The following is a 21,200-nucleotide window of genomic DNA, read 5'->3' as shown; positions in this document are numbered from 1 at the left end:
ACTCCTTTGACTAAATAGTTTTCAACAAACTTGAGGCAAAATCCTAAGTTTGGTTTTACTAATTGCCCAGAACATGGGTGTTCTGTCATAACGTTTTCACCCTTTTCGCTTCCACCTTCACTCCTAAAACAAAGCTTGCCCCTAGATATGTTGATTCTTCCCCATCATTTCCTAGATTCTCACATCCTGAATCACAGCTTCCATATCCTGAATGCTTTCTGTGCTGGGGACTCTGCTAAGCACCATATACGTGTTTTCTCACTTGATCCTCACAATATTTCTTGAGGCCAGCTCTATTATTATCTCTACTTTGCATATGAAGAGGCTGAGGCTTAAGTGGCTGCAAGAATTTGCCTGTGGACATACAACTTGAGAGCAGCTGAGCTGGGATTTGACTCTAGCCCATGAGGCTCCACAGCAGGTGCATTTAAGCATTATGAAACAGTGCTTCAGACCCTGAATGTGCCATTCCTCCAGCAGCTCAGCAGCTCCTGGATCCAGCCATTTCCCTGCCTAACTAAGCAGTACAAGGAAAAAAAATCTTGAACCACTGAAGTGATGAAGAAGGAAAGTACTAATGGTTTTTGGTCTTTTTGTGTTTTGTGGTGGTTTTTTGTTTGTTTGTTTGTTTTTTTGCTGGATCATACCTAGAGAGAACAGTTTAGAAGAAAGAGAAAGCTCCCATTCACACCAAAATTTAACATCAAGTTCACACTTTTATTTGAAAGATTGTGGAGAGATGTCCTCACATACTCAACAGTTTTTAAAAAAATCCTTTACGGTTCATTAGTTGCATATAACACCCAGTGCTCATCACGACACGTGCCCTCCTTAACACCCATCACCCAATTACCCCATCCTCCCAGCCCCCTCCCTTCTGTAACCCTCAGTTTGTTTCCTGGAGTCGAGAGTCTCTCATGGTTTGTCTCCCTCTCTGATTTCTTCCCATTCAGTTTTCCCTCCCTTCTCCTATGGTCCTCTGCACTAATGATGCACTATATGTTGGCTAACTGAACATAATAATAAAAAAAAATCCTTTACGATTTGTTCACATATGGAATGTTCAATGAATTTCCTTCTAAAAATAAAAACAAACAGTCTCTTTGAGGGATCTCACCAACTTTCAGGCTACCTGTGCTATAGGGAGTCCACTCTCAAATTTGTATCAGTTCCAGGTCCATGTGGTTGGGTGCCAACTGGCAACCTCCTCTGGATTCTCCACAGTCATCAAGGGCTTAACATGCCAGCACATTTTATTCCCCACTCCACTGCTCAATCTGATTCTCCTGAAAGAGAGGCAAATCACTCCTCCAGTAACCACAGCCAGCTACCTGCACACCAAGGCTTGCTGATGCTGCTCTTGGCCAAACTCTTTCCTGGGCCTCCTCAACTTTCATCACCACTGCCCTCTCATCTCTTTCTCTTATGCCATGAGCTTCCTCACTGGTTTCCCTGGCTCCACATCCACTCCCTCCCACCCAGACTTCACAGGAACGCTGAAAGTGATCTTTCTGATACACACATCCAATCTTGTTCTCCCCCTAGTCAAAACCCTTCAGAACCTCCAGTGCAGCACATCCAAGCTCTCCAAACTTTAGAGAAAGGCACTTAAATCCTCCTGGTCTGGCTCTTCTTCTCCTTTCCAGCCTCCCCTATCTGTTTTCCACCCTTCCTTGACCATCTGGCCGTGTTGAGTCACTTAAGAGTTCTTTGTTATTCTTGTGCTGCCATGCCTTTGTGTGTCCTGGTCATTTTGCCCAGAGTCCTTATTTCTTTTCTCTGCTGGCGAATTCCTACTCATCCTTTGAGATTCAGGTCCAGAGTCATCTTTCTTATGAGACCCCCCTGATTCCCTCTAGGTAGAGGTAAGTCTTTCCCCTGTAGCCCCTGGAACGCATCTCTGTTGTAGCACAAAGTAACATGCATTTTAATTATTTATTTACCAGTCTATGTCTCCCAGCTAATTATAAGCTCTTCTGGGGACAGGCCTCTGTCTTTTTCATTTTTGTGTCTCTAGCACCTACCAGGGTACTTGGTATAACTGGGGCACTTGCTAAATGCTTGTTGAAATATGAATACGTGATTGAATGGAACTTACAATCTTAAAATAAAAGTTCATACTGATCTAAAATTTTCAAAATAAGCTAATCAATAAATGTGGCTTGAGCATGTGTGATATATAAAGCATGGTGTTGCATTAGACATGAAGTACCGATTATGGCCTCTGCCCTAAGAAACTTGTAATCCAGCTGGGGGCCCAGATGATATGTATAAAAATAAATGTTAATTAAGAAAGAAATGATAGAAAAAGGAACTTCTCAAGGAAGTTACTAAATGAGTGAAGTGGAGATGGGTTTTACGTCACTACGGCCTAGAGAAGAGGTTCTGCGGAATATGACTTGATTAGTTAGAACTCCATGTTGCAAGTGGCAAAAAGAATTAGCCCATAATGATTTAAATAATAAAGGGAAGTTATTGGCCAAAATTCCCAGGAACGACTGGCTTCAGACAGGACACCATCTAGTATGCAAGTAATATGACCTGATTTCTATTTCTCTGTTCTTCCCTTCGAGGTGCCAGCCTCTTTCCTTTTCACCCACATTTTGTCATGTTATCACCCTTCCTTTTCCTCCACCAGCAGCACCATGTTCTCCCTTTGAAGAGTACCATTTCCAGACCTTACAGGCTCACCTTATCTTTCTCAGAAGGCTCTAGCAAATATGTATTTACATTTCCACTCTCTGATTATATACCTTCACTGAACTAATCACTGTGGCCACAAAAATGGGATAATCTGATTGATTTCAGCAAATTAGTGCCCACCCCAAAAGTATGGAAAAGTCAATCATACCTATCATATGGCTGATAATATAAAAGGGTGGTTGCCCATGAATATACACGTTACCCAGAGAGGCTAGTGTGCCACCTGGGGTGGGTGGGAAAGCAGTGTGGCTTGGGAAACATGGCTTAGGGCTACACTGAACAAGTTTGACTTGTTTCTCACTTGCTTCACCTAAGCCAGATATTGAAAGAGATCTCAGAACATGTGGCCTCTCCCCATTATCCTTCTTTAAATCATGGCAGAAGAAAGAGCTTTGGATTGGGGACCAAAAGATCTTGACTTCTGGTATTGGCTCTGTCAGGACACTAAATCTTTCTGATCCTCAGTTTTCTCAACTATAAAATGCAGATGATGCCACCTGTCTTCCCAGCATTGTCAAGAGGATCAAATGAAATGGTCAGTATGGAAGCTCTTTCAAAAGTATCAAGATATATTTAGAAAGTACTATTTGTAATCTTACACTCAGTGCTCATTTCCATATATTCCTCATCTTGAGGGCTTAAAAAAATTAAGCCAATGCAATCCCCCAGTTTCCCTTTCTTCACCCCACTCCAGACAGTCCATCCATTTTTCACTGATATGCTTTCATTGGTATACTCTATATCAATCATGATGCTTTTAGCTCACCCCACCCCAAACAACTTTAACAATAGGACACTTTATTATCTCATGATAAGGAGTCCACAGATAGGGTGGGCTCCAGGTGCAGTATGTCAGCCAGTGCCTCCACCTCTTCTGGCTCTGACTTCACCTTAGGGTTGCTCTCATCCTCACCCTTGCCAAAAAGTGGCTACAGTGGTTCCAGCAATCACAGGCAGACAACTCTTTCTTCATATGTGGATGTCTCTCTCTCTCTCTCTTTTAGGCTAGAACAGCTTTCCAAGAAAAACTGTCATGTCTTACTGATTAGAACTGGCCACAAGCCCACCCCTAAACCAATCTCTGGCAAAAGGGAATGGGATTCATATGATTAGCTGAGATTACTCAGGATTCACCCCTGAGCTAGAGATAGGGCTATTTTCTACACGGACAGATGATAGAAAATGATCTGAAAATGATCAGGGCCTAATGGCTAAAGAGTGGAGTGATTGGCTATTGGGTAGGCAGCTGAGAGCTTCTGTGTCACAGATGCCGTCAATGCCCTGCTCATTTCCCGGGGCCTAGGACTTTAGTGCACATCACTAACTTCTAACCACCAGCGCCTGTATTTCTTTGCTTGTAAGCTTCTTGGGCTACTTGGAGCCTGCACTGCTGCCCATGCAATAAGACAGAAATACTGGGGGATTGATGTTCAATCAACCCTGGAAACAGCCCTCAATGACTGATGAACTATATACTCCAAGTATGTAAATACCCCAGTTCCATCATCTCTGGGGTAAGATAACTCTGTGGTGTTTGCTCTGTACTGGCTTCCAGAATTTCCCCAGCAGAATTAAGTTCCAGTAGGCCACAGTGGTAGCTGGCTTGACAACACTCTTACAGGCTGCCTTCCTTTTCCTGTCTTACTTTCTCATTCTGCTATGGCATCTCCTTCACCTCCTTTGACTTCCTGTCTCAGAGTTAGCTTCTTGGGAAACCCAAATGAAGATACTATGTACCATATGCCAAACTTCTTCCTGAATCCAGTCTTTGTATATAATTTTCTCATCTGCACGGAACGTGTTTCCTCTTTCTTCTCACCTGATGCACTCACTCTCCAAGTCTTGGTGTAAATGTCACTTCCCTTCGGAATCCTTCTTTGATCGCCTCTCCACCTGACAACATTCTCTCAATCTTTGCTCTCCTATTCCATACTTCTCCTTAACAATAATTACAATAATTTAATTGTTTGTGTAATTTAATTAATTATTTGCTTCCCATATTTATCCACAACGAGACTGTGAGCTGCTTGAAGGTAGGGACAATGTTTTTGGCTCAACACTAATGATTGACCTCCAGTACAATGCCTGGCACAAAGTAGAGGGTCAAGGACTTACTGCCCGCTGGAAAGATGAGGGTTGTGAGAGACTAAAGATGCAAGTTTGAGGGTCATTCACAAGGACAAAATGATCAATCTTTTGATGGAAAAGATCTTTGATTCACATGACTCCTACATGGATCTACATTTGTTTCTTAGGGCAGAATATAACTTTTATACATGAGGGGATGTCCGTAATCTAAAAGAGAATCTTTTTTTTTTTTTAAGATTTTATTTATTTATTTGACACACACAGAGAGAGAGAGAGTAAGCACAAGCAGGGGGAGTGGTAGGCAGAGGCAGAGGGAGAAGCAGGCTCCCCACAGAGAAGGGGGAGCCCGATGTGGGACTGGATCCCAGGACTCCGGGATCATGACCTGAAGCGAAGGCAGTCGCTTAACCAACTGAGCCACTCAGGCGCCCTCTAAAAGAGAATCTTGGAGTGGCTCATTTATATCTATGAGAGATGCCACTTTAATCACCTTACTTTATTTATACATTACAGAATTCTACCTCAAATCCACCATTCATTCATTGAATGCCTACTACCTATTAGGCATTGTACCTGGCACTTGCACTATCTGCCATCAACTATTTTCAAAAGTCATGAAAGAGATTATATTGATGGAGAAAATCCCAGATTCCTTCTCTGCCTCCCCTCGCCATCCTTCTACATTAGGCTTTTGGCTTTCATTAAAAGAACAAAGAACAATCTAATGAAAGTAATCACTGTATCTGCTGAAAAAGGTATCTGAGGACATTGTCTGTTTTGTCACTCAGTGCTCACATGGGAAAAGTTAGTGATAAGTGACATGAGGCACGGTAAAAACAAACAGACATGCATGCTTGTCATCTTTTTGCCAGGCAGGCTCTTTCTTACTAATCCCTAAACCAGACCCTTGTCTCTACATGGGATTGATGCAGGTTTTATGGGGCTTGAGGTTTATATAATTTGGAATCCTTTGAGAAAAAAGTGTAAGACTACAAATAAAAATGTAACACAGAGCTTTGGAAGCAGTCTACCCAAGTGAGGGGCTCTGAAGTTCAAGCTTCACTGGTTTTGCAGTAAATCAGCATCGGACCTTGATTCAATGAACCTGCTCTCCTCTGCCCCTTACCCCTGCCATGGTTGTTCTGACCTCTATGCCTTGTTTATATTGATTTCTTACTTGAAAGTCCTTCCTCCTCCTTTTTCAATTTGTGGACTATATATATATATGTGTATATATATATATATATATTTTTTTTTTTTTTTCCAAGTTTGAATCCACAATGCCTTCTTTGATTCTACCTAGCAGGAAGCTCTCCCTTCCTGAAGGCCCACACCCTATGAAATAAGCCCAGGACATTCTATCTCATTATGGCTTAAATTGCATTATCTATTTTAGGTACATATAGTGTGCCTTCTCCAATTAGAATGTCCACTTCTTGGGCATAGGGACTATTTCTTCATTTAGATCTCTCCTCAGCACCTACTAAAGTTCTGGGTACAGCAGTAAGGGAAGGAAAAAGGAAAGGTGTCATGAAGAAGAATTATGGGGTTTGGAGTGGAGCTAACTTGGTTTGAGTTCTAGTTCTGCCACTTATTAGTCTGTGGCTTTAGGCTTAACCATTCTGAGTCTTAGTTTTCTCAATGATAAATTGATATAATCATGATGTTTATTTCACATCATTGTAAGGATTAAGTAAAAGCATTTATTCATTCACCAAATATCTATTTAGCTCCTCTCTTGGGCTATTTCTGGAACCAGAAGCTTGGAATACATGTAACTGAACAATACTCTCTGTACGAGGGTTCTCATAGTTGATTTGGTAGATGGAAATTTATAATGTAACAGAATAAGACTGTAGCACACACAATCAGAGCGTAGTAAACGCTCAATAAATAGTTGTGAAATAACTGACACAATGAAGGAATTCAGAAGAGAAAATGGTTAATTTTGCAAAGTAAGTAGGTCTTCCCATATTTGCCACATCATCCTTATGTAAATATAACTGTTAGCAATAATGGATATGACAGTGTACGGGAACTCATAAAATGCTACATGTAAAGGAAAAATAAAACCAAAGGAGAAAGAATGTGAGGAGAGAGGAAAAAGGGGAGGGAGAGAGGCCTCAAGGAGGCAAGGAGTGGGAAAGGACCTCTGTGGACCCACCTGGCCAAGTGTGCACTCCATGCCACCCAGGAAGTCGGCCTCCTTCAGCCCATTGTGGTTGCTGCTGATGTCATGAACTTCAAACCGCAGACGCTGCACCTCTTCAAAGTAAAAGTCCACAGTGAACAGTTTTGAATACACTGGGTTTATGCAGGTGCGAATCACCTCTGTTCTGTCAACCTGCAAGGAGAGAAGAAGAGAAAACCCCACCAGGGATTAGGGCTTCTTATTATTACCCTTTAGGTGAAATAATCTTATGGTGCTTCCCTGCTTCCAAACCATAAATGCCCTCCATTGAGTCACCAGAGCTAGCTGTTTGAAAGCCTGCAAGGAGGCACCCTCAGAGAATGAGCCACGTTTCAAGGTGGGAAATCTTTCAGAATAATCTGAAGCTTTGCATTTAAAGATTTAGAGCATGTTCTATTGTTAGGTAATAAGGCAACAAGACGGATCAATTATTAGTGACTACCTGGAGCGTTAGGATGAAAAGGAGTCTGAAAGCACATCTGGGCTCGGGAGGAAAGAAATCTGTAATAGATTAGTGATGTCTGATGGGCACAGTAATGGCAAAAGACCTTGTAGGCACCCCATTTTAGCCAACCCTACTCTAACATGAGTTTTGCAACACCTGATTCCTAGCATAATGAAGTGGAAAGGCCATGAGAATGGGGATGAAGATGACTGCCTTTGGTCTCAACTACGGCTTTTCTTTTATTGGGTGTATAATGGTTACTCAGTCATTTCAATTCCCTGGGCCTCAGTTTCCTCATCAACAAAATGAAGATTCGAGGATTGGAAGATGAAAAGCCCCTTCCTGCTCTAACAGTCCATGAGTTATGACTCCCCTTGCTTTCTGTGATAATAACTCTCCATTTGCCCCTCTCTCTCAGATCCATATCTCCTACTCTCCACCCTACTCTTGACCCTGGAGGCTGACCTCTATGGATGGAATTCCCTGGACTTCCTTGCCCTCTAGGTTCTGGTTTGAATCAGCCAAAGGGAGGACTTGGCAGGAGATCAGATGGTGGGAGGATAGAGAGGTACTGGCAGCAGTACCATGCCTCTGCACACACACAGCCTGCTAGTAGACTGCCTTCCACAGAGGGAGCTTTTGCGGGTTCTGGTAACACAATGCCCCCTCCTTCTCTAGACTCTTCAGACCATGGGGTGGTAATGACTTTCTGCTGTTGCTATCCCTGATCACTATCCTTTGTTGGCTCCCTTATCCCTGCCCATGCCCCCAGAAAGGGTCCCTCTATAAAGAGTTTAGCCCTTTAGATGAAACTCTCTGGGTATGCCATCTGTTTTTACTGGTACCCTTACCACTAAGGTTCTTTTCTTCTATGTCTGTCACATGTCAAAACACCATTTACAACACTATTTATATTCTGGAAAGCTAACCCAAGATCTTAATGACAGCTAACCCAAATTATAGCTAACCCAAGATCTTACAGTATCTCCCAACTGGGGATATCCATTACTCATATTTTACAAATCAACTGGAGCCTACATGTACTTTTGGCTTTCAGATAGAAACATTGTCTATTGGATACTTGCCAAATGTTGTTCATTAGCACAAACTGGGAAAAACATTTCCTGCACTTTCATTAGAGTACAGAGAAACATTCTCTCAAAAACTGAAGGGAAGACTGTCTTTAACCATATCATGCACATACATGTTATCCAGCAAAGAAAAAATTCTTGCTGCAGAGTCCCTTGACATTCTTGCATTCAGTGTTTTGTCCCTGGCCCAACCGTCCCTATGGGCCGTATGTGTGAGAGAGTTGTCCTGTAAGAAACATCACCTGCTACTGCTGAGGGGATGGACAATACAGGTTGTGAGGAGGAGAATATGATTCTGGTTAGGTCCCTGTCCAACAGACAGAAAACCAAATCCCAACCTACTGTTGATTAGCATTTTACAATAAGCTATTGTTCAGACCAATGGTTATTTGACTCTTCTGGCTTCTCCTGAAGGCTTAGCTTCTATTTGAACTGAATTTTACATTTTTAAAATTTAAATTCAAGTTAGTTAACATATAGTGTAGTATTGGTTTCGGGAGTAGAATTTAGTGATTTATCACTTACATAAAACACAGCACTCATCCCAATATGTGCTCTTCTTAATGCCCATCACCCATTTACCCCATCCCCCCACCTGGCTCCCCTCCAGCAGCCCTCAGTTTATTCTCTGTAGTTAAGAGTCTCTTATGGTTTGGGGTGCCTGGGTGGCTCAGTCAGTTGAGCATCTGACTCTTGGTTTCAGCTCAAGTCATGATCTCAGGGCCGTGAGATAGAGCCCTGTGAAGGGTTCCACGCTCAGCAGGGAGTCTGCTTGAGATTCTCTCTCTCCCTCTCCCCTTCTTCCCTCTTCCCCATGCTCACTCTCTCACTCTCTCTCAAAATAAATAAATAAATCTTTTTTTTTTTTTTTTAAGTCTCTTATGGTTTGCCGGAATTTTACATTTTTATATAATATTCATTCTGTGGGATAGGACTGAATGTGTCACTGGCTGGTTGTATACGTACAAGGATTTACTATATTGATATAATTTTTTTCAGTTGTTAAAAGATCATCGTTTTGAATAATAGTATAAATTAGAGGTCACAAACTGGCAGTCTACAAGTTCAAGCTGACTTCGAGGTGTTTTATGGTCCCGTTTGAAAGTACTTTCCCCCTTAATTTGCCAACATAAAAGGCAACAATAAATAAAATAAAATAGTCCCATACATTCTATTGCCCCTCCCACCTTTGGAAAAAATAAGAATATCTGGCAATGTGGGGCCACACTCATACATGGCAACAACTGGGGACTGCCCCATTCAGATGGGGCACTCACTGTCCAAACTCTTCTGCCTCAGTGACTTTCCCTGACTCCTAGAGGCATTTTTGCAACATCTGGCCCAAATTCACAGAATAATGAGCCATATAAGAGATTTAATTATATTCATGGGGTGACTTTTGAGAGAGGATTTTGAAATAGCCCCCAAGAACTAACTTCTAGATGGATTTGACATCCTCAAGACACAGAGAAGGAATATTCCCTCCTTATGTGTGTAACAATAGAGTCCTAGGTGGGTTGAGATAAGATAGGAGATGGAAATTCCATCCAATTCCAGTCTTTGTTCCTCTGCTTTAACCACCCCAGATGGCACAAGGGGCTGATATGCACCGATCCTGTTGCTTTTCTTCTCACTTCTTGATTTTCAGATGACAATCCCATATAGATATAAGTTCATGTTGGCATCAAGCCACTGACCTCAGACAGTCTATCCAAGGCAAGCTGTCAACATGCAACATGGAATGACTTGGTTTTTTCAGGGAAATGACTGGTTGGAAAGAAAGTAAGAAATACACAATTGCATTACCAAGATAGATAATTTCCAAAGATAATCTCAGAGCCAGTAAGAATCCTAAGAGCATAGAGGAGCTCAGAAAAATAAGAATGATGCTAGTAGAGGAAGTGCTTGCAATACCAAATGCCTATTTAGAAGATGTTTGCATTCCCAGCCATTATGGGAGAGGCATTATCTTTTCCGGAGACTGAAGCCAGGTTTAATCTGAGCAATAGAGCCTAGAATAATAGCTCATGTTCCTCACTGAGAGGCATGAAGATCAAGGTGATTGTTTCCAAAAGACCATCCACTGACTGGTGCTACCAGCTGCATCAGAATCCATCAGGCAGCTTTTTTTAAAAACTCTACCACCAGTGATTCTGACTAAGCAGGTATAAGGTGGGACCCAGAAGCCTCCATTTTTAAGAGTGTCCCAGTCAATTCTGATGTAGGAATATCAGCATAAGGGAATTTCAGAGATGTAGGGTCTATCCCTTGCTCTTCTGTGAGGTTTTTTGGTCAAGGTTTATTTTAACCTTGGTGGCCTTCTGTTACTCAGTCTTCTAAAAGTCCGCTTATCTCCTTTCTTTCCTAGTTGTAATAACTGATATATTCATGTTGCTTTATAATTTGCAGAACATGCTTAGGTCCAGTTTTTTATTTGATTCTTATAGCAATTATGTGATGTGACTTTGTAGTATTTTGTATATGAGAAAAATCAAGGACAAATATCAGCACAAGGTACTGGATGATAGAATGAGCACTTGAACTCATGCCTTCTGACCTCACAGCCTGGACTATTTTCCTTAATTTAAGTTTATTTGTGAGAATTCCTTGAAAGAAATGGAAAATGCAGCTAGGTATGGTATGATGGTAATAGAGTCAATTATTGAGTACTGCTTTTGATGAGATGCCCCTTTAAAAATTTCATCTAAAACATTTTTGAGTATGATATTAAGGGTATAATACAACACTAATAAAAAGCCTGCTCTGTCATAGGCACTTACTTAAAAAATGCATTATCCAGGTATAATTGACATATAATAAGTCACATCTATTTAAATTATGCAATTCAATAAATTCTGACATATGTACATACTTGTGAAATCATGACCACAATCAAGATAGTGAACATAGCCATTGCCCCTCCAAATTTCTTCATGCCCCTCTGTAACTCCTTCCTCTTACCCCTCCCTCCCCACCCCATTCCCAAGAAACCACTGATCCACTTTCTGTCATAATAGATCAGTTTGTATCCTCTATAAACTTATAGTATACAGTATATAGTCTTTTTGTCTTTATTCTTTCATTCAGTATAATTATTCTGAGATTTATTCATTGTTATGTGCATGAGTAGTTCATCTTTTTCATTGCTCAGTAATATATGGCCATTTGGATTGTTTCCAGTTTGGCTATTACACATAAAACTGCCATTAACTATTCATGTACAAGCATTTGTATGGACATATATTTCTTCTTTTGGTAAATACCTAGGATTGAAATACACATTATGTTTAACTTTCAATATTCTAATAGGTGTGTAGTGGTATCTCATTGTGATGTTAATTTGCATTTTCCTAATAACTAATGATGTTCAACATCTTTTTATATGCTTATTTGCCATCTGTATATCTCCTTTGATGAAGTATCTGTTCAGATAATTTGACAGGCATTCTCTTTTCATCCTTATGACAACATTATGAAGTGAGTACTATTATTATCCCCTCTTACCGGGAGGTAAAAAGACCCTATGACTTTCCTAATTTCACACAGCTTGCAAGAAAGAGGTAGGATTTGAACCCTAGGTAGTCAAGCTCCTAAGTCTGTGTTTCACATTTATGCTAGTCATGCAGATTTGAAGCTTTCCCACCTAAACCCTGTTGCTCGGAGTAATGCATAAGCCAGATGACAAATGTAAAATGTGGAAGTAGGGGGGACGTCAGTGAGTGACGTTGTGGTTGTGCCTCTGTAGATCTGGTTTGTCCACTGGGCATATTAGGGATAGAATGGGGGCCCTGAACACTGCCCATAGAGACTGGATTGTGCAAGGGACAAAGTCAGTATGTCATCAAGAAACAGTTCAAAGGGCACCTGGGCATGGAGCCTGCTTAAGATTCTTTCTCTCCCTTTGCCCCTCTTCCCTCTCTCTCTCTCAAATAAATAAATAAATCTTAAAAAAACAAAACAAAACAGTTCAAGACTCTGCACAGAATGGCTGTCTGCCCCCTTGGGGTTCCAAGGGTTGGAAAAGAGGTGGGAGCTGTGAAGGTTAAACAATGTGATGTTATTAGTGGGGGAAGGTAAAGGCAGGAGCCCAAACTGATGCCAGTCACTGAGTGGTCTAAGGTTTCTGGAGAAGTACAGGCCCTTATCCCAAAGATAACAGCTACTGGAGAAGAAAGGCATCATGGGCCCGAGAGAGATGCAAGGATTGCCCCCACCCTAACTAAACAAATAGAGAAACTTATCTATCTGGTTCTCAGAACCATCCACATGAATGTACTTATGAGCCAACATAGGAATACAGAGTGGGGTCCTACAGAGAAACTCTGGAAGATACCTCCTATTTGAAGCAATCATAAAAATTTTGTGGAAGTAGCACACTTCATAAAAGCTACCTCCTTAGGGAATTCTTTTGACCCCTGCCCAGTAAATTATCTCATTCCTTCTCGAAATGGATGGCAAGTTGGGTGGTGACCAATGGTGATGACAACTTTTCTGCTCAGGCAAAGGAAGGGATGCGAATAAAAAATGATGCACCTAATTGCACACCTTCTTACCTTTCCACAAGAGGCACTTTATATGTCATCTTCAGTCTTTACCTGCATTGATTTCATTTTATGATTTTTTTTGAGGGGTGGGCGCAGAGGAAGAGAGAGAATCTTAAACAGGCTCCACACCCAGTACTACCCAGCTCTGAGCCTGATACGGGGCTCGATCTCATGACCCTGAGATCATGACCTCAGTCAATATCACGAGTCAGACATTTAACTGACTGAGCCACCCAGGCGCCCCTACCTTCACTGATTTTAAAATATACTTTTATTTCATAATGTAACGTATTTAAACTTGGAATGCATGTTATAATTGATGATACGGCATTCTTTAATTGGAAGCATTTTTTCTTAACTGGTGATATAAGAAAGTACTTCATTTTATCACTGATTTATCACTTTACAAATGATTCTATTAAATTTATCATCCTCATTTTGCAGATAATAAAATCAAACTGCATCAGAAAAGCAGTGGCAGAAGCAAGGCTCAAACCCAGTCTGTCTGACTCCAAAATATAAGTTCTTTCTACTATATAATTTGTTATGGATTGAATAATATCCCTCAAAATTCATATGTTGAAGTCCTAAAGCTGCAGTACTTCAGAATGTGACTTTATTTGGAATAGAGTCGTTACAGAAGTAATTTGTTAAATAAAGATGAAGTCATCCTACAGTAGGGCAAACCCTGATCTAATATGACTGGTCTTTTATAAAAGAAGAAATTTGGACACAGACACACATGCATGGAGATGCCATTTGAACATGAAGGAAGAGATTAGAGTGATGTGTTTACAATCGAAGGAACACTACAGGTTACCAGCAAATCACCAGCAGCCAGGACACAGGCAAGGAACAGATTCTCCCTAGTGCCCTTAGGGACACAAACTCTGGCAACACTTTGATCTTGGACTTCAACCTCCCGAAGTGTTAGACAATAAATTTCTGTTGTTTAATCTAGTCTGTGGTACTTTGTTACAACACTCCTTATAAACTAATACACCATTCTACCTCTCTCAAGAAACGTCCAGCCTGGCTTCTCTCACAGATTTATCTCCAAACAGGCACTCTTCACCCACCACGGGAAAAACTCCAAATGCTCTAGATTAAACTGAGTAGGGAGTTCAAGATTACAAATGTCTCTCTCACTACCAATTGAACCCTCCCTTCATCTTCCTACTATACACTTAACCTGGCTCCCAAGTTAACAGGGGCTCTTGCATCAGCTAGGTTCCATTTATGGCACCCTGGAGATGAACCTGCCTCCTTTCACCACCTGACATGGCTCCAGGCTTGTGCCATTCAGACTGGACAGTAAAAACCACATCACCTTGCCTAGGAGTATGGCTCAGAAGTAAATAAGATGAGCATGACTCTATAAATAAGCACTTTCAGAGAGGTCTCAGGTGTCACAATGATGGGTTCTGGGTCTTCCTCTTCCTTGTTTGCCCTCCCCAGTCCCTCTAGACTGCTGGCTCCACCCAGAGCCTGAGCCAATCCTGACTCAATCTCAGCCGACTGGCAGGGGTCACAAATATGTCTCCCTGCGCTGAACGCCTCTTTGTCCTCTACAGCTGTTCCTTTTCCCCAGTGTGAGAACCCAGTTTGTATGGCTTAGTTTTCTGATTTCTACTCCACATCTCATTGCCTTGAGCCCCAGCCTACTTAGCTTGGGGGTTTTGTCACGGTACCAGTGCTATATAATAGAAATTTCCCTTGTGATGGAAATGTTTTATATCTGCACTGTCCAGTATGGTAGCTACTAGCCAGATGTGGCTATTAGGCACATGAAATGTGGCTAGTGGACCTGAGGAAGTGAATTTTTAATTCAATGAGAGTGAAACCCTCATGAGAAGGATTAGTGCCCTTATAAAAGAGATCCCAGAAAGCTCCCTTGCCCCTTCCACCATGTGAGGACACAGTGAGAAGCCGGCAGTCTATGAATCAGAAAGAGGGCTCTCACCAGGCAGTGAACTTGCCAGTGCCTTGACCTTAGACTTCCTAGCCTCCAGAACTATGAGAAATAAATTTATATTGTTCACAAGCTACCCAATCTATGGTATGGCTAAACTACCCAGTAGTTTAAAAATCTCAACCAGTGTACACAGTTAAGTCTGAAAACCAGTAATATTATATTACCAACTGTTATGGCTCAGCCCCAAGGTACACAGAGACCAGGAAACAAAGTACTGTGGGATCTACTCCACGTGTCACACCCCAGCCCCTGGATCAGACTTTGTGTATTGGTCCATTTCCACTTTTTTGGAAACTGCCATTTTGACTGCTGCTCATTTTGCTATAGGACATCAAGACTTAGTGAAAGAACCACATTATAGGTTGGTTTATTTGGGTGTCTTATCCAACTGAGCACTCCCTTAATGGTGTGCTCCCAATCTGTGAAACAAGAGTTGGTGAATGTGGTGGTTATTCTCCTTTGCATCCCCAGATCTTTCTGCTCTGCTCTGTGTCCCAAGAAACTGGCCTGCATGTATTGCTTCATTTGGGTTTTTCTGCCAGCTTGTCTCCTTCAGCCAATGGGAGGCACCAGTAGGAGATCATAAAGTGGGAGGAATGAGAGGCTTGTGTGTTTTTCTTACCCTCTTGCTGCCCCATGTTGCAATTTTGACAGTGACTATGTCACTACCCCCTACAGATTACCTAGAATCCCTCCCTGCAAGGCTCTAGCTCTCACTGGATTCTGGTAACACTGCTACTTCTGCCTGCACAGTAAGCATAGTGGTGGCTTTTTACTACTGCTGGTCCCAGAGCGTCTCAGCATCCCTTGCTCATCCCTCTTAATTTTGTCCATGCAGCTTTAAGTGGTTCCTTTATTAACAACTCTTTTTTTGGCTGGAACTCTGATTCAGATATGCTCTTAAAAATGGTCTAAGATACTGCAAAAACGTGGAAAAGTCTTCTGTATCCTAAGGGGAGATGAAATTGTGTCCAGTCTGGTGGCTCATGATGAGTGAATTCTATGATATTTTAGGACTTTGAAAAGTGGTAATCCATATGGGATTCATGGGGTAACTTCCTCTTAGCCACAATATCCTATTCCCCAACCATGTTCAAATAATCAGTCATAAGGAACATTTACTGAGTACTTAGTATGCACTAGGCATTGTCCTAACCACTTCATATATATTATTCCACTTAGTCACCCCAACAACCACAGATTATCACTACCACTATTTTACATATGAATAAACTTAGGGTCAAAGAAGTTAACTTGCCCGAAGTCACCAGCTATTAAGTGATGGAGCCACTTGGGATTTCCCCTGAACCTCTTTCCTGGGATCTCTCTTGAAGAGAACAAATCTATTTAGGTACCCTCTGACCATAGCGGTTTTAAGAAGTGCCCTTCCCAAACTCAATACTCCAAATGCTCTTTGAGAGAAAAACAATCTTTAACACCCTCAGCCGGGTGACAGACCCTAGTCTTTTCAGTGTGACTGTTGAGTGTCCGATGCACCTTTCCTAGTCTTCAAATTTTCTCTCCCCGCCCCCTTTATATTTCTCTCTTCAAATTTCCCCCACTTAGCCAGAGCTCCTTTAGAATGGCTCAGGAGAAATCTGGATGCTCTAAGCCAAGAGGACACAAGAAGATTCTATAACATAAATGGTGTTTTCCAGTCCTAAATCAGTTGCCTTCTACCTCCCACTCCAGCTGTAAGCTGGCACAGAAATATCAAGCAATCAAACTGCCTCACAAAATTCAGGCCTGCCTGCTAAAAGCAGGCAGAGGCTGCCAGGCTGGGGAGTGGGAAGGTGTTGGATTGCAGGTCACTCCAAGTTGCAGCTACTGTCAGATCCTCCTCAGACAGGAGCTTGGAGGCTAATCCCACACAAGTGTAAAGCAATTTGCACTTCACTCAGATGTTGGTTATTAACAGGATGTTCTCACCATCTCATCTCTCTGTCACAGCTGTGGAGTCCTCTGGAAAGGTCGTCCAAGACTGGAGAGCCTTAGTTTTCTTATTAATTGATGTTTGAAATCGTGAAAAGAAACTCATCTGCAGGGTGCTGCTTACACGTCCCAAGTCCAACATGCTCACCAGCCAGCACACTGTGCAGGTGGACTCACCGAGGCCTGCCTCCACCCTCCTCATAATAGGTGTCCATGTGCAGGGAAGAAGCAAGAGGAGGTTATCCCTAGCTTGGGGTCAGCCCCCTGGGTTCCAATTCCCTCCCCCTGCCAACTCCTTTAGAATTACCAATATCCATTCTGCTTGTAAGTCAATTCCCAAATGTCCAAGTTGTGAATCAGTCACATTTTCCAAGTGACTCTTCTCCAGTTGCCACCGGGTCGGGAAGAACACATCAGCCTTCTGCCCATGGCACTCCCCTCATTAACCCAGGGGTGCTTACCTCTCCTTGACACTTTGCTTTTCTCGTGAAGTATATGTTGCTGATAGCAATAATCTCAGATCTCTGATCCTTAGTTCATCCAGTATGAAAATGGCAGCCGCTTTCACCCTGCTCTCAGTTCAGTGATTGGTGGGAATGTGGTATTGCAAAGGTACCTGAGGCTATCTCTGCATTTAGTGAGAAGATTGATCACTTAGCAGTATCTGCTCTGGGTGTAGGAGGAGGTAGGAGTGGCTAATGTGTCACATGTATGTCATGCCTCTTCTACTCTGGGGATTCGACGTTTAGCAGAGGAAGCTGAGGCCCATAGATATTAAAATGACATTCTTAGATTTCATGAAGCTACAAACTACCTGACAAACAGTTGAGCTGTGGATCCAGCTAGATTCTCTGACTCCTAGTGCAGTGCTCTATCTCACCACATCAAACTTCTTATTCCATGACTTCCTATGCAGCTGCACAACTTACAGGATCCAGGGCCTGGTGTTTAGCATCAAAGTTTAACACACAAAAAAATTCATACACATTCAGCCTTTGTTTGTTTGTTTGTTTTTGGAGACATTTGTGTGTGTGTGTGTGTGTGTGTGTGTGTGTGTGTGTGTGGTGGGGGTGTGTTTTGGTGGTTGTTGTTAGAAAGAGAGCACATGTATGGGGGTGTGGGTGGGGTAGGAAAGGGGCAGAGGCAGAGGGAGAGAGAAAGTCTTAAGCAGATTCCATGCTCAGGCAGAGCCTGATGCAGGGCTCGATCTCACGACCCTGAGATCATGACCTGAGCTGAAATCAAGAGTCAGATGCTTAACCGATTGAGTCCCCCAGGCGCCCCAGCCTTTTTTTGTGGTTTTATCAATGAGAACTAATCCCCCACAACATCTAAAACAAAATTCCAAAAAACTAACTCTCTGAAGGGGGCAACACTATGGAACTAGGCCACACCAATAAATGGGCAGGCCCAGGCGCCTCCCTACACTGGTATCAGTCAAAGAGGTCCTTGAACCACACTAGATACGAGTGGTCAACTAAGGGGATGGCACACGGTCGGACATCACTGAATGCCTCTTGAATGGGAATACTTCAAAGCAGCATTCCTGAAGCATGTGCTATAATACACTAGCTCTGCAGGCACCTCCTGGAAACAAAGCATTCTACAGTCAAAGGCGCTTTGAAAGCCCTGCCTACTATACCCTCTTCTTAGAAAGCCATCATGCAGGATTTATATTAAAGGCTCTTGAGTTCGGCAGCAAAGAAATGTGGTAACTCTTCTAGTATTTTCCAAACTTTTAAAACCCTCCTTTTCTTCTCAGAAATATATATATTAATATCCAACAAGACATATTTACGGAGTTTGCATTAAAGTGTTACGAAAATAGGTACAGTAGTAGAGAGAAATGAGTTTCCTCTCAAGCTGGGGTGGATTCCAATATGTGCCACAGGCCCCTGACCCTCTTTCCACAGTCAATTTAGACCAAACAGCTTTCTTTAGCCCCTGCATCACGGGCTCTGCTGGGTGACAAATCTGGGGTGTTGCCCATCTGATGGTCACTAATTATATACCTGGATCCTCTTCACTGCAACCCAACAGTTAGCACCCACTCTTTTTGCCCCGTTTCTCTCTATATATGTAGATATAGATATAGATCAGTCTATAGATATCTCTATATCTATATATCTTTACCTATCTATCTATCTATCTATCTATATATCATGTTTTGCTTTACTACTTTCTAAAAGATTTCTTCTTAAAGCCAAGGAATTCCCAACATTTTACTATATTTGTTAATTTAAAAGTTGAAGCTGCTCATACAGGGTTGAGAGAAAGCATGGTAGGATGGACACCCCAAATTTTAGAAGCACATTCTCTTTGTTTAATCCTGATCATCTGGGCCTTGAGTCTACCCTTCCATAGGCTGAATGCTAGAATGTTCTAGATTATTAGAGACAATGACAGCTCCCCCTTCACCCCAGAAGACTCAAGCTACTCCACATACCACAAAGCTCTCCAAATGTATATTTTCCCCCTCCTATTCCTGTTCCTTTCCTTGTAAACATCAGAGAGAGAGGTTTTGATAAATGAAAAGGATGGGTAATCAGAAAATTAATCTCAATGGATTTTCAATTCACTGCCAACCATTCAGGTAGACTGATTCTTTATGGCAAGGATTCTAAAGCTGTCACAAGATAATGTCTTTATTAGAAGAGGTAAAAATCCTTCTCTTTCCTTTTTCTCCCTGTATTCCTTAACTTCCACTTCCCCTGTCTTTACACACACATGTACGTACAGCACACAATGCCTCTTTTTCAGAACGTATGTCTCTTTTACAGGCATCTTCCCCCAGTGCTGTAGCATCACTCACGCATTTGTCAGTAATTCTGCCATACTGAAGAGCTTACATTTCGGGGTGATTCACTAGGTACAAGCGCTATTAGTGAGTGGAGCCCAGTCTTTAAGTGATGAACTTTCCCATCACACTATCATCACCATCAGCATCATTAAAATGATCATCAACAATCAGTATTTATTGCAGGCCTACATTTTACAAGCATGGGGTTGGGCACTCTCATGATTATAAAGAAGTAGAAGATCAATAATATCTGGAGTGTGCTGACAGCTTACCATGGGCTCTGTGCTAAGTTCCTGATGCTCATTCTCTCCCTGAAGCTACACAGGAGCCCTGTGTTGGCTCCTTGCTCAACAGGTGAGAGGGCTCAGGAAATGTAATCCAAAATATTGCTTTCTTGTAGCAACATCAGTGATTTCAGTGCCTAACCTTCGTCCCCTGGAGGATTGTGTTTTCACTTCAAATAGCAATCCAAACCTTATTTTCTTGTGTCTTATTTATTCAACTTAAGTGAAGTCTGCACAAAGGCTTTTGATTAGCAATTTGTACTTATTTCCATGCATTCTTTCATTCACTCAATGAAGATTTAATGAGTGTATGTGATTTTTCCAGCACTGAGCTAGGTCCTAGGGGTTCAGCCTTAAACTAGATACATTACCATTCAACCCAAAGCATGGAGTCTAACTTATAATATAGATGTCCTACTCAAGGTCCCATTTATTCTGTGGAAAGCCTTGAGTGCACAGAAAGGACATTCTGCATAGTGGTGGCTATTGGCAACACTGTGGTGCCCTGCAGTGGAGCCATTCCTGCTCAGAGAAAGCAAGATGGAAAACAAATTCTCCTAAGTGACATCTTTAGATGTACAATACGTGTGACAAATACGAGTGGCTCTTCATCAGTTCTGAAAGCCCATTATGCACATTTTATCTGATCCGGCAGCTGTTTTGGGAGCTGGGCTAAATGTTTTTTGTATTTGTACAGCAAGACATCAGACTTTCAGGAATTAACAGGCTGGGGACAAAATGAAGCAGATTTTGGTTCCATACAGAGAAGACCTTTCTTACAATCAGAAAAACCTGAAGAAGGAATAAGATACTGCTTAGCAGGAATGAAAAAGAAGAGATTTAAATAAGAGATGTGGGGGAGGGGGCGGTGAGGAATGGACTAATTCTTAAGGTTTCTTCTAACTCTGGGATTCTAATTCTATTGCTGAATCCAAATATGATTTTTTTTTTAAAACTAGCTTTGATGGCCAGAGAATGGATAGCTTTTAACTACCTAGAGAATAAGTTTAGTGATTATGGATTGTCCATGGTTCATTTCCAGCTCCCTGGTTTTGCTTGATCCAATGTGAGGTCTATTTTTCTTGGTCTAGTACATATGCACAAACATAAACAAAACAGAATAAATGTATTAATCATGACTTTTTAT

The 21,200-nt window shown here is 41.8% G+C and overlaps 1 protein-coding gene across 5 annotated transcripts in view; it reads right to left on the bottom strand.

Moving 5' to 3' along the window:
- CPNE4 (copine 4) overlaps positions 1 to 21,200 on the bottom strand; it is a 592,776-nt gene that overhangs the window by 158,027 nt on the left and 413,549 nt on the right. For all 5 annotated transcript variants that reach the window (XM_078071749.1, XM_078071750.1, XM_078071756.1 and 2 more), the window contains one exon: positions 6,956 to 7,135. In XM_078071749.1, coding sequence (XP_077927875.1) covers positions 6,956 to 7,135 — 180 coding nt within the window. The remainder of the gene's footprint in view (positions 1 to 6,955; positions 7,136 to 21,200) is intronic.

The sequence above is a fragment of the Halichoerus grypus genome, chromosome 1 (assembly GCF_964656455.1).
Source record: "Halichoerus grypus chromosome 1, mHalGry1.hap1.1, whole genome shotgun sequence".
In the NCBI taxonomy this organism is placed as follows: Eukaryota; Metazoa; Chordata; class Mammalia; order Carnivora; family Phocidae; genus Halichoerus; species Halichoerus grypus.
This window is presented reverse-complemented; position numbering and strand designations above follow the sequence as displayed.